This window comes from Alosa sapidissima, chromosome 2 (assembly GCF_018492685.1).
Source record: "Alosa sapidissima isolate fAloSap1 chromosome 2, fAloSap1.pri, whole genome shotgun sequence".
NCBI classification, from domain to species: domain Eukaryota; kingdom Metazoa; phylum Chordata; class Actinopteri; order Clupeiformes; family Clupeidae; genus Alosa; species Alosa sapidissima.
Window position 1 is genome coordinate 27,805,872 of NC_055958.1, and position 13,053 is coordinate 27,818,924.

The window sequence follows — 13,053 nt, forward strand, 5'->3', positions numbered from 1 at the left end:
AGTCCTTCAAGCCACACCAGGACGAGCCAATCACTGACAGCGCCTGACATTTCCAGGGAAGAGAAGTGAAGATTTCAGCCGTTGTTTTTTTCAACCTCACAACGGAGAGATGACAGAGCAGTCATTATAAAGTTACACAGTCGAGAACGAGACGAGAGGAGGAAATGACACCACGGGAAAGTTGCAGACTAAAAGTTCTAACAGAAAACAGTTTTTTGACTAATGCTCTTCAACTTTAACATGAATAAAAGTTCTTATGTTTCAAGTGTAGTCACAGGCTGTAAACATAACATAAAAGGGGTTGGCAGGTACCAGTAAATACAGGAGACGCCAAAGCTTTCATTTTGTAATCATGAAACATTTGTTTCTCAACCTCATCATGTTTTGTTTTTAAGGGTATCAAAACATTTCACATAAGATCATAATGGGAGGCACAGACAGCACTGGACACCTTTGATCATCGTAAGTTTGCTTAAAATAAGAAATAAAAAAAGATTCATGGGAGACACAAATGAAACAAATAAGTAAGCCATCTTCAAACGGCTGGCAAGCGAGGAGAACTTGCATGCACCCACACACACCCACGCACACACACATACATACACGCACACACAAACACATACACACACACACACACACTCACTCACTGGCAAGCGAGGAGAACTCGCATGCACCCACACACACCCACATACATACACACACACAAACACATACACACACACACACACACACACACACACACACACACACACTCACTCACACACTAAAACACACCCACACACTCACACACACAAACACATACACACACATACACACACACGCCATTCACACACCCACCCACAGAAACACACACTTACATACCCACACACACACACACACACACACACTCACACACAGAAACGGACACATACACTCACACTCACACACACCTACACACTCACACAAACACACACCTACATAACCAAACACACCCACACACACACATGCACACATACACGCACCCTCACACACTTGCAAACACACCAGAGTGAGTAGAATGAGGACGTAAGACACAGGAGCGTAACTCACTGCAGTTCTCCTCGTCTGAGTTGTCTCCGCAGTCGTTCTGGCTGTCGCACCTCCAGTGGTCCGGGATGCAGTTGTTGTTCTCGCAGCGGAACTCGTGAGGTCCGCACGTTTTCTCATCTGCGCGCACGTTGGGGTTGTTTTGATCAGTGACAAATAAGCACACACACACACACACACACACACACAGAAAAAGATACAGAGGGAGAGTTAGACTGAGAGAGTGAGGAATGAGAAAGGTGTCAAAGTGAATGAATATTAATGCAGCAATGTGACATTTGTGTGTGTCTGTGTGTGTGTGTGTGTATGGGTGTGTGTGAGTGGGTGTGTGTATTGTGTGTGTGTTTATGGGTGTGTGTGAGTGTGCGTGTGTGTGTCTATGTGTGTATGTGTGTGTGTTTATGGGTGTGTGTGAGTGTGCGTGTGTGTGTCTATGTGTGTATGAGTGTGTTGTTTATGGGTGTGTGTGAGTGTGCGTGTGTGTGTCTATGTGTGTATGTGTGTGTTCACAGCCTTCCACAGGGGTTCCCTCCTCGCATGCCTGGCGACCAGGTTCAAAAAGACGCCCGTACTCCAGAGGCCCCGAGCACCGCCACAAGATGAAATACCTGCTGCTGCCGTGGCGACAGCTCAGATCTCTGACAGAGATGTGGGACTGGAAGTTTTCCAACATCAACCAAGCCCCTCCTTTCACCTTCCCCCAACTTCCTGTACCCAAACTAGGCACACATGACATTTAGAGAATGCTTTTATTGTTCTTTCTTTCTTTATTTTCCATTATTGTTTGTTTTCATTTACATTCAAGCTTTTAAAAGATATTTCTGTCAGGCACAGCTCTTATCGATGTGGATAAAATGTGTGTGTGTGTGTGTGTGTGTGTGTGTGTGTGTGTGTGTGTGTGTGTTTGTTCTAATAATGACCACTCCCATGGACAAACAGAGAACATTCACAAATTTGTTCCAGATGAAAATGAGGTAAAATAAACAGCTCAACCCCTCAGAGAGAGTGAGAGCAAGAAAATAAACACATAAACAATGCAACAAAGAAAAAACTATTTGACAGCAAGTGCCTGTTTAGATCTTCCTTAATGGCTCTCAAAGTCTCAGTCAAAAGGTGGATCCACATGACTCATTTCAGAAAGTTCTGGAAGTAAAGTAAACCATCACATCTACCTGCCAAACGCCAAACGCCAAACAGCCACAGGAGTCAAAGGATTTATAGATATAACAAGTTTTCATGGATTTTCATGGTGTGGGGAAGCACTGAGCTGACCCACCGATGTTTGTGTTTAGGATCATGCTCAGGGTATTAAATTAGAAAAACTAACTTTGTCTCGTTATTAAATTAGCTATAGTTAAGACTTCTAGAGGTTAGAACCCTGAGGAGAGAATGCAGGTAAGGTCTGAATCATGGCCAGTATCTTCACTTCTCTATTGAAAAGTGATTTCTTTTCATGAACGAATCTGATCTTCCTCTGTCCTCTACTCTCAAGCAAAATAAAAAAGGAGAAAGACTGAAAGATTGGGAAGCCGTGGCGCCAGTTTTCCGCACCACCCATGGAATGTCTGCTATCACACAGTGGGAGGCGCTTCCCTGCCAATGGAGGGGGGGTGTATGTGGTCTTATTGATATGCCTTAAGGACATTTCACACACTCGCCCCAACAGCCCATGCTACGCTACAGTACGCTGGGGTGGTGACGATGCCAATCTTCTTAATCGAAGCTTGGCAGAGCATGCCGTCTTCTCTCAAAGAGGCCGCAGTAGTCGTTTGATTTCTCCAGTAAAGAGCAGAGTGAAACGGTGAAGTAAAACCAGAGAGAGAGAGAGAGAGAGAGAGAGAGAGAGAGAGAGAGAGAGGGGGGGGGGGGGGAGGGAGGGGAGGGAGGGAGAGAGAGAGAGAGAGAGAGAGAGGGAGAGAGAGAGAGAGACAAGCACTGCACGATAGTCTACAGTATGTGAGTACAGCAAACTCCATCTAAGGTTCAGTGTTGAGTTTTTCTTGGCCATTTATTGTTTGAACAGTAGAGAGCAAAATGAAGGAAATGACCCCACACTAGACTGATCAATACCTCCCAGTTCTAAGAGACAACACTCCTGAGTCTGTCCCGCCAGTCTACCACTCCTCTGTTAGTCCCTAAAACATGAACAGACAACTCTCCGATGTTGACCTTTCAATGGACCCACTACGCTCACTTCATCATCAAAGCGGCGTTCCCTCAGTCGTGGGTTCAGGCGGCCGTGTGAGGCTCCTCCTTGGGTTTGCCTCGTCCAGTGTAATAAGAAAGGCTCTGCTGCAGGCTTGGCTCTTAACAGCCAATAAGTAGAGTGCATCTGAGGCTCTGTGACTCACTAGACCACATGTAAAACACCCAAATCTGACTTGCACTCCTCCACATCTCTTTCACTGCTCTTCTCTCTTCTCTCTCTCTCTCTCCCTCCTCTCCTCGCTGTTTCTCTCTCTCACCGCAATCAGCTCTGGCGGGCGAGCCAGTGATTCAAGTGGCTCTCAGAAGTAAGGCGGAATAGATTAGAGGAATAGAGTCACAGGCCATGACGAGAACGACTGGCCGAAGTAGAAGCAATGTGTGTGTGGTGTGTGTATGTTTGTGTGTGTGTGTCTTTCTGTCTGTCTTCATACTGTATGTGTATGTATGCATGCGTGTGTGTGTGTGTGTGTGTTTGTTCATGTGTGTGTGTGTGTGTGTGTGTGTGTTCATGTGTGTGTGTTTGTTCATGTGTGTGTGTGTGTGTATGTGTGTGTGTTTAGACAGTGAGTGAGGCATGTCAGGCGAGAGAAGACAGCTGGATAGGGCCAGAGGATGGGGATTTGTTACAGGCCAGTGGAAATAAACAGGGAGAGAACGGGGAGGAGAAGTGCCTTCAGTGCCCTCAATCAGGAATGATAGAAAGAGGAAAGAGAGAGAGAGAGAGAGAGAGAGAGAGAGAGAGAGAGATGAGAGAGAGGAGAGCCGAGAGAGAGAGAGAGAGAGAGAGAGAGAGAGAGAGAGAGAGAGAGAGTAAATGCCAGGGTTGGACAGCCCGAGAAAAGAGGGATAAAGAGAAAGAAGGAAAAAAGACTGATGGAAAAGAAAGAAAGAAAAAGAAAGAAAGAAAAGAAAAAGAGAGAAAGAAAGACATTTTATATTTGTGCATTTTTGTCAGTACTAGGCTCAGCATTGTGAAGGGCACACAGAGAGAGAGGAAGTAGGGAGAAAAAAGACGATAATGGTAGAGGAGGAGAGCGATGTAGATAATCCCCCCCTTATCTGTGCTGAGCGAGGCCACCACAGCGCACCAGCTGTGGCATTGGTGGCCTGAGTGGCTGTGTGATTGGTGCCTAAGGCGTGAGGTTAGATGGCTAGCTGGCTGGGTGACTGGTGGCCAGAGCTCAGCCAGATCTCCCCCGGTCACTCCCTGACTCACCGCAGTTGGCCTCGTCGGAGCCGTCTGCACAGTCCGGGTCCTCATCACACACCCACAGCTTGGAGATGCAGTGCATGGTGGTCTTACACTGGAACTGGTCCGGGGAGCACGTGCTCTCGGCTGGGGAGGAGAGGAACACACAACATGGAGGGAGATGGAGAGAAGAGATGGGAGAGAGGTTAATACACACCTGACGAAGACCAACATTGGTCGAAACATTGTGTAATATATCCAGAGAGGTAAATACACACACTCACACACACACACACACACACACACACACACACACACACACACACACACAGTTGATCTATGGATACAGGAAAGTCTGTATACCGGAGACTGAGAGACTTTTATGAATGCAACAGCTTTTATGAATGCAACATTTTGTAATGGGTACGGGGTTCGTATTAGGACATCGTCAGCAGTCAGGTCTCAGACACGAGATGAAAAAAGGATCAGATCTGGGGAAAACCTCTGTCAGGCCTGTCCAATTGCACCACCGAGCATCAGCGGGCGAAACGGCGGCCTCAGATGAAACGGCATAATCAGATCTTCCGTCTGCGATCGGTTCACCTGACAGCTGACGGTGTCCTAAGATGACATGTCCTAATACACTGCATGAAGGTTGAAATATTGCATCAATAAACTTCCCCTTTTTTCGGGGGGGGGTTGGTCAACTCCATTCTTCGGACATTCCTCATGAGTACCTGTGCCCTTCTCTATCTCCTGCCATCTGTCCTTTCCTCTCTTGTCTACATAATGGACGCACATGTTCCACATCATCCTGACTGAGAGCCTAAGGCGGGGATCACATTAGCCAGCGGCAAGCAGCAGGTTTCCTATTGTTCTCTATGGTTCGGCAGGGGAACGGTGGCAATGCTGGTGTAATGCTAGCGTTAAACAAGCTGAGCGTTGAACTTTCAAAGCGCAACGCCAGCGTATTCAATTGACAAACCCTTTGTGTTGCTTAGGAACAAGATAAAGACGTACAGTATTATGGTCTGAGAGTTGCGTTACGTTTGCCGCTGCCGCTTGCTGATGTGACCCCCTCCAAAAAGTAGTAGCCATGTAGAACTGTTGGACTTCCCCTCACACAAAATACTAATGTTCTTCACTTGTAAGTTCGATGTTCAAAGCAGAAAAAAATCATTCCTACTACTCTTCTTAATAATATATCGTATAATGGAATATACCAACTTCATCCACACTAATACGGTGTTCAAACTGCACATTCCACACCATGTTCCTGCTCCTTCACACTACACAAGTGCACTCTGCTGGTTCTTCGCTAGCAGAATCCACTATTAGTGTATAAGAGTTTTACTGTAATGCCTCTGAAGCCCCTGACTTGAATCCCTTACTCTGGCAGGGCAAGAAAGAACACAAATCAAAGATGGGTCAATGGATAGATGGAGATAGATACTTTAATGATCCCCAAGGGGAAATTCAAGGCACCATTGCAGCCAAAACGTTGGTTATTTCCACACACAAAAAAACAACAAAAAAAGTTTAAATTGCCTGAAAAACTAGGCTTTGAAGGTGATTTTTCTTTTCTGTTGTTTTTGAAGATGAGAGTGAGTTTGAAATGTCCCTGGGTCACCCTTTGCTTCCAATAATCCTCCATCCAAACCCCCCGCAGTGCATTGCTCCACCAACGGCACTCTTACTGTAACAAACACTCAAATCTCGTCTTGAAGAGCCATGCCAGAGTGGCATGTAGGCGTAACCACTGCCGAAACGAAAAAAACCTTCCCCCAGCCTCTTCACACCGTGAAACGAGCGCTGTGGATCCCAACTGTCGACAACCAAAAGGCTCCTGTCTGTCAGAGGCATTAAGTCTTTGCGGTGAAGGAGAGAATGCAGTGTGTCTGAGGAGGAGAGAAAGAGATAGAGAGAGAAAGAGAAAGAGAGAGAGATTTCCCTCCCCTCTCCTCATCAATCCCTCACTTTGTCTCCTGCTTCTCCTCCCTCTCCTCCTCTTCAGTGACACATAATGCTCCTCTGCTCAGAGGAAATAGTCGACGCGGTGTTTCAGAATACCAAATCAGCTTGCTGGGGAATGATTTCAGCTACCAGTCAAGTGGGAGTCATACTCAGGGAAAGAATAGACAGAGAGAGAAGGAGAGAGAGAGAGAGAGAGAGAGAGAGAGAGAGAGAGAGGAGAGAGAGAGAGAGAGAGAGAGAGGAGAGAGAGGAGAGAGAGAGAGAGAGAGAGAGATATGAGGGGGTGTGTTTTTTTTTTTTAGATCTGTCAGTCAGTGTTTCGCTGGAGGACATGCACTAGGAGAAGAGAAGTAAAAGAAAGAGAGAGGGATAGAGGGATAGAGTGGGGGGAGAGGGAGAGAGAGATGGAGGGATAGAGCAGGAGAGAGAGAGAGAAAGAGACAGAGAGACAGCCAAGAGACAGACGAAGACCCGAAAAGAGCTCTGTTCTCGATCGTGCTGTCACAGCACCTGTCACCTTCACGAGACGAGGTCCTTTTGCATTGTACCTATATTTAACTCTAACCACAGACTAAGAGAGAGAGAGAGGGATGGAGAGAGGGAGGAGAGAGGGGAGGAAGAGACAAAGGGAGGGAAGGATGAAGGAAAGGAGAGGGCCTTACGACAGTCGGTCTCGTCCTCGCCGTCTCCGCAGTCGTCCTGGCCGTTGCAGCGGAGGTTGAGTGGGATGCACTTCTGTTTCCGCGTGCACTTAAACTGCCCTGACAGGCAGATGTACGTGTCTGCAAACCATAGGAAGAGTGACCAAAAAACTTAGCATTAACTTTATTATTAACATAATTTCAAATAATGCATAACTACAAACAGCAGCAAAACTACAATATGTATCCATCATAGGTTCTGAAATATTCAAAAATGATTAATTGTTTATTATTCAAGAATTGTTTCTCAAGTGCCAGTGTTCTCAAATATTACAAATATATAACATATTACAATATTAAACATATTACATAATGCACTTTGTATTCTACATACATAAAAAGACATGACACATTGAGCCCTTCTCCCCGGAAACAAGATGTCAAGGTCTAAATGGCCTTATTATTGCCATTACGGACCTGCCGCTGCATTAATCAGTATGGGAGTGGAAATGTGTGTTGACTTCAATACATCCTGATAGCTACTGTCGGATGACAGAATGGCCCGTAATCTTTCTCTGATGTTCCTAAAGTGGTTATCGATTGCAGGGCGTGGGGGCAACGCTAACAGTTATGAATTATCGAGCATTTGAAGAAAACAACCGTTAAACTTGTTGACGGGTGAGAATGCTGGTTAGAGCTATTGCTTGTATGTGTGGCATATTTGATGGGTGGTGAATTATGAGAGAGGAAGAGAGAGAGAAATAGGGGAGGGGGAGAGAAAGAGGGGGGGGCAAATAGGACGTGTGGCAGTATTGCACAGCAGGGGCAAGAAAGGCTATAGTATAGTATAGTATAGTATATGAAAGAGAGGAAATACCAGAAAGAAACAAGGACAGAAGAGTACTATGAACAGAGATGTTGTCACAGAAGGAGAGTGAAACAGAAAGAAAGAAAGAAATAAAAAAAGAAAGAAAGACAGAAAGAAAGAAAGAAAGAAAGAAAGAAAGAAAGAAAGAAAGAAAGAAAGAAAGAATCTATATTAATGTGATAAATGAATAAATAAATACTAACGCAAAGTTGACAGCCAACATGCCAAGAAAGCCTCATTTGATTTGATTTGATTTGAAACAGAGTGACAGAGAAGGAGAGTGAAGGAAAGCTACGATAAACAGACAGAGACATCCCTCTGTCCCTGTCCAAGCATGAGCAGTTATCACACATCTCTCTCCTCTTTACCACAGTTGGCTTCGTCCGAGTTGTCGCCGCAGTCGTTCTCGCCATCGCAGATGAAGGGCGGGAGGGCACAAAGACCCGTGCCACACTGGAAGCGCCCCGGCTGACATTTAAACTCCGCTGCGTACAAGAACACAACAACAAATCAACACCCAACACTCCAGAACCCCCCACTCACACTTAACCCAAGGCCACATGTGTTTACTCGTCCAGCGCAGATTGATCATAGAGGATTCCACTGAAGAGACAATTGTGGCTCTGACTGCCCAGGGATGAGATTTGTGCGCCTTGCCCTTTTCTGAATACCACCGGCTCCTCTTAATAACTATCATCAAAGAAAGCCTTTCATTTTCTCCTTCTGTTCACTCAGGTCTACACACTCCCATGAGTCATAGACCAACTTGGAACCCAGATGTTTCAACTAGGACTGAAAGTGCATTTGCTTCTTTTTCTTGGTGAAAGTATGCGGTTGAGGTTTCAGAAATACTGCTCAAGTAAACTTCTCTGGTAACCTTCTGATGAGCTGATCTTTTTTGTTTCTTGTTCTTTGTTTCTTTTGTTTCATTTCTAGCACAGAACATTAACACCTCTCTGATTCCCAGAGCCTGATGCATCCATTACAGTACAGCATTAGTGAAGAAGGGACAGTGATAGGGAACGGTGGTGTAGACGTGAGTGGGTCAGATTGATTGGAGGTGCGGAAGAGTTACTCACGGCAGTCCGCAGGCTCATCCGAGCCGTCCCCGCAGTCGTCCACGGTGTCGCACTTCCACCAGAAGGGAATACACTCATCTGTTCCACAGCGAAACTACACACACACATCCATCTGCATGTTAGCCCTCATGTATGTGCAAGGCACACTTATGCACATGTACACTGTGCGTTAAATGGTATTTCTCCGCCAGAGACAAGAAATACTATTTTCTAATTGGCTGACAGTGTGCTGTTAATTATGAAATAGATCTGGTAAAAAAAATGTCCAATCACCATTCCATATCAATGCAGTGTCAGTAACCAAAGAAAGAAGTACAACAAACTGAACATGTCTTCTTCTTCCTAAACTGAACTGCATGTTTCCTATGTGTGCCATAGATGCATGGCTATTACAATTAAATCCATTCCATATACCGGGACAGCCGTTATCCCTTAGTTGAACATTTTCCCTATCATATACAGTACAGTACACATGCTTACATATTCACATGCATTTACACATCCACACCGTAAAATGATGTGTAGTGTACATAGTGTACAATGTACAACAGTAGATAGATAGATAGATAGATAGATAGATAGATAGATAGATAGATAGATAGATAGATAGATAGACTTTATTGATCCCTAGGGGAAATTCAACATCTAAACCTTTACACAAAGTAAACACACATACATTCGTTTAGCAGATGCACGTTTAGAGATACTTTCAGCTAAAGTAAGTTACACTTCCAGTTCCAAGTTCCACTAAGTGTTCCCTCAGACAAAAAACAATGCCATTCTGTTGTTGTTAGTGCTGTGCTCTTTCACTTGAACTATAGAATTACTGATCACACTTGGCAGAAACAGAGCTGTGCTCTTTACAATGCCACCCTCTGCACAAATGAAACAAAAAGGAGTACAGAACATAATGCAGCATACACTGTAATTGGTGTTTTTGCCACAGTCATGTTCCAGCCTTGCGTGTTTAGAAGTGTGCTTACATAAGATGCTCTTTAGAGCGCTGAAAGAGCCATAGAGCTGTTGTCATGTGGACAAGCCATTTGCTGATAGAACAGAACAAAAGGAGATTTCGAAAAACAAAAGTATCGTACATCTTCAGTGAGAGGCACACACACACACACACACAGAGACACACACAACCTACACCACACACACACACACACACACACACACACACACACACACACACACACACACACACACACACACACAACCTACACCACACACACACACAACCTACACCACACATACAGTACACAACCTACACCACACATACACAAACGTGCACCTATTTACATTCACACACACTCAAAAACTCTATATCTCTCTCTACACAAATTTGCACACTCACACACATAAAAAGATAGAGAAAGATAGAGGGGGAGAGAGAGAGAGAGAGAGAGAGAGAGAGAGAGAGAGAGAGAGAGAGAGAGAGAGAGAGAGAGAGAGAGAGAGAGAGAGAGAGAGAGAGAGAGAGAGAGAGAGAGAGAGAGAGATTCACAGAGGAGGAGTGTGCTGGTGTCCACTCCTTACCTGGCTGGCGGTGCAGTTGGACAGGCAGGTCTTGTTGTCGGCCGCCAGGTAGAAATTAGTGGGGCAGGCACACCTGTGTGCACCACCTGGAGACAACAGGCACAGGTGGCTGCACCCTCCGTTGGCCACTTGGCACTGGTGCTTCTGAACTGTAGACAGCAGGAGACAAAACACACACACACACACACACACACATCAACAAGTAAACAAATAAACACACACACACACACACACACACACATCAACAAGTAAACAAACAAACACACACACACACACACAACAACAAGTAAACAAATAAACACACACACACACACACACACACATCAACAAGTAAACAAATAAACACACACACACACACACACACACACACACACACACACATCAACAAGTAAACAAACAAACACACACACATCAACAAGTAAACAAACAAACACAATCACATCAACAAGTAAACAAACAAACAACACCCAATATGGCTTTTCATCTACACGGCTTCGATCGTACTGAGGCCAATGCATTGCAAGCTGATTTGTAGTGAACTTTTGTTGTTATAATCATGCCTTTGCTGTTCATACTGTCTACCAAACCTTTGCTTAAAAATCTTAAATCAAATTGTTGTTACACTGTTAAGGCTTATGATCACTCAAGAAGCAATATCACATAGATAGTCCCATCAGAAGCTTCACAATGAGACTTTAACCCATCAGACACTGTAGGATAATAAGAACACATAAGACTCCATGCAGTGCCAGCAGCATATCTACAGTAACGTAGCAGTGCAACTACCTTCAGGCTGGCGTAATGGGTGATACACCGTTATGGACTCAATGGCCTGCCAGGAGTTGAGAAGCTCCATACTGTGCTCGCCCGTGGTCTTGTGTGCGCGACGCAGGGACTTGGACTTGCCGTCTGTCCAGTAGATGAAGTCCTCAAACAGGGTCAAGCCCATCACCGTCTGGATGTGATCATGGGGGACTGGGGAGATAGAGAGCATGTGTGTGAGCTGTGTACCATAATTTCCCAACTATTAGCCGAGGTTTATACATTGATTTTACAACATTTCTTCAGCTGTGATGTTAATACACGGGGGCAGTTAAAGTAATAGTTCGGAGTAATTTCACCCTAGGGTCCTTTGCACCATGACCCCGAGCCAAACACCCTCTCAGAACCTGTTTTCCCTTGGTCGAACCCTGGTCGAGTAGCGCTGTCAGAAACGAATGACTTTCTGCAGGCACTTATGGAACCAACAGAGTATATCGTAAATTACCCCACTAATAATTCCCTGAATGGTACGAAACTTCTACAGTAGTACAACTATATTCTTTACTCATAAAACGAGGAATTGGGAAGTTTGTAAGTACACAAGGAGTTTATTTAAATAACACTTGCCTGATAGCTTGTACTCTGCTGCTATCTACCGCTGTGTTGACGTTACTTCTGTGATTTGGGAAAAGCCCGTAAAAGTCCTGGCAGGAAGCGATTACATCAAAGTTTTTTGGTATATCCAGTTTTTAATATTTTTTTCCTAAGTGTTTACAACTTAGTGTTAACTAATAATTGTTGCAAACTGGTACTACGAACAACATATTAGTGCATTCCTGGATCTACATCCTTATGCATGCTTCCTGCCAGGACTTTTACGGGCTTTTCCCAAATCACGGAAGTAACATCGGCGCAGCGATAGCAGCAGAGAGTAGAATCCATCAGGCAAGTGTTATTTAAATAAACTCCTGGTGTACAAACTTTTCAATGCCTCCTTTTATAAGAACAGAACATAGTTGTACTACTGTAGAAGTTTCGTACCATTCAGGGCATTATTAGTGGGACAATTTACGAGATACTCTATAGGTTCCATAAGCGCCTGCAGAACGTCATTAGTTTCTGACAGCGCTACTCGACCAGGGTTCGACCAAGGGAAAACAGGTTCTGGGATGGTGTTTGGCTCGGGGTCATGGTTACTCCGAACCATCGCTTTAATATGGTATTAATATGTTGTTTTTTTTTACTTAAACTTTAAACAGGTTTGCAGATGTGCAGATCCTACGGTGACATCTTTCTGTCTACCTGTTTGCCTACACACTCTCTCTCTCTCTCTCTCTCTCTCTCTCTCTCTCTCTCTCTCTCTCTCTCTCTCTCCCTCTCCCTCTCCCTCTCCCTCTCTGTATTTGAGTATTTTGTGGCCCACTGATTAATAACAATTAGAGGCACAAAATATGTTACAATTGAAAGGCTCAAAAATATGCTTGTTTCCTACCAAAGACTGCAAATGAGCAATAAGCAACCAAACTGTCATGAAATCAAAAATCGGACTTGTGTCTCAAGGGCGATGAGAAAGAAAAAAAAAGGAAAAGAAACGAGGTGTGATCTACGAGACGTGATCTATATTTACCCTTGTGCCTGTGCGTTCCGTCCATGTTTGCGAAAAGAATGTGGCTGTCGTCGGCCCAGTAGAGCCTCTTGTTAGTGTAGTCGATGGCCAGGGCAGTGGGGCTA

The 13,053-nt window shown here is 44.8% G+C and overlaps 1 protein-coding gene across 1 annotated transcript in view; it reads right to left on the reverse strand.

Moving 5' to 3' along the window:
- Window positions 1-13,053, reverse strand: part of LOC121696640 (low-density lipoprotein receptor-related protein 1B-like) — a 329,232-nt gene that overhangs the window by 36,595 nt on the left and 279,584 nt on the right. Inside the window, 8 exon segments of the mRNA XM_042077841.1 lie at window positions 1,069-1,185; window positions 4,490-4,609; window positions 7,099-7,218; window positions 8,314-8,430; window positions 9,025-9,118; window positions 10,561-10,709; window positions 11,347-11,535; window positions 12,950-13,053. The exon segment at window positions 12,950-13,053 is cut by the window's right edge and continues 96 nt beyond it. Of these exon segments, the coding sequence (XP_041933775.1) occupies window positions 1,069-1,185; window positions 4,490-4,609; window positions 7,099-7,218; window positions 8,314-8,430; window positions 9,025-9,118; window positions 10,561-10,709; window positions 11,347-11,535; window positions 12,950-13,053 (1,010 nt within the window).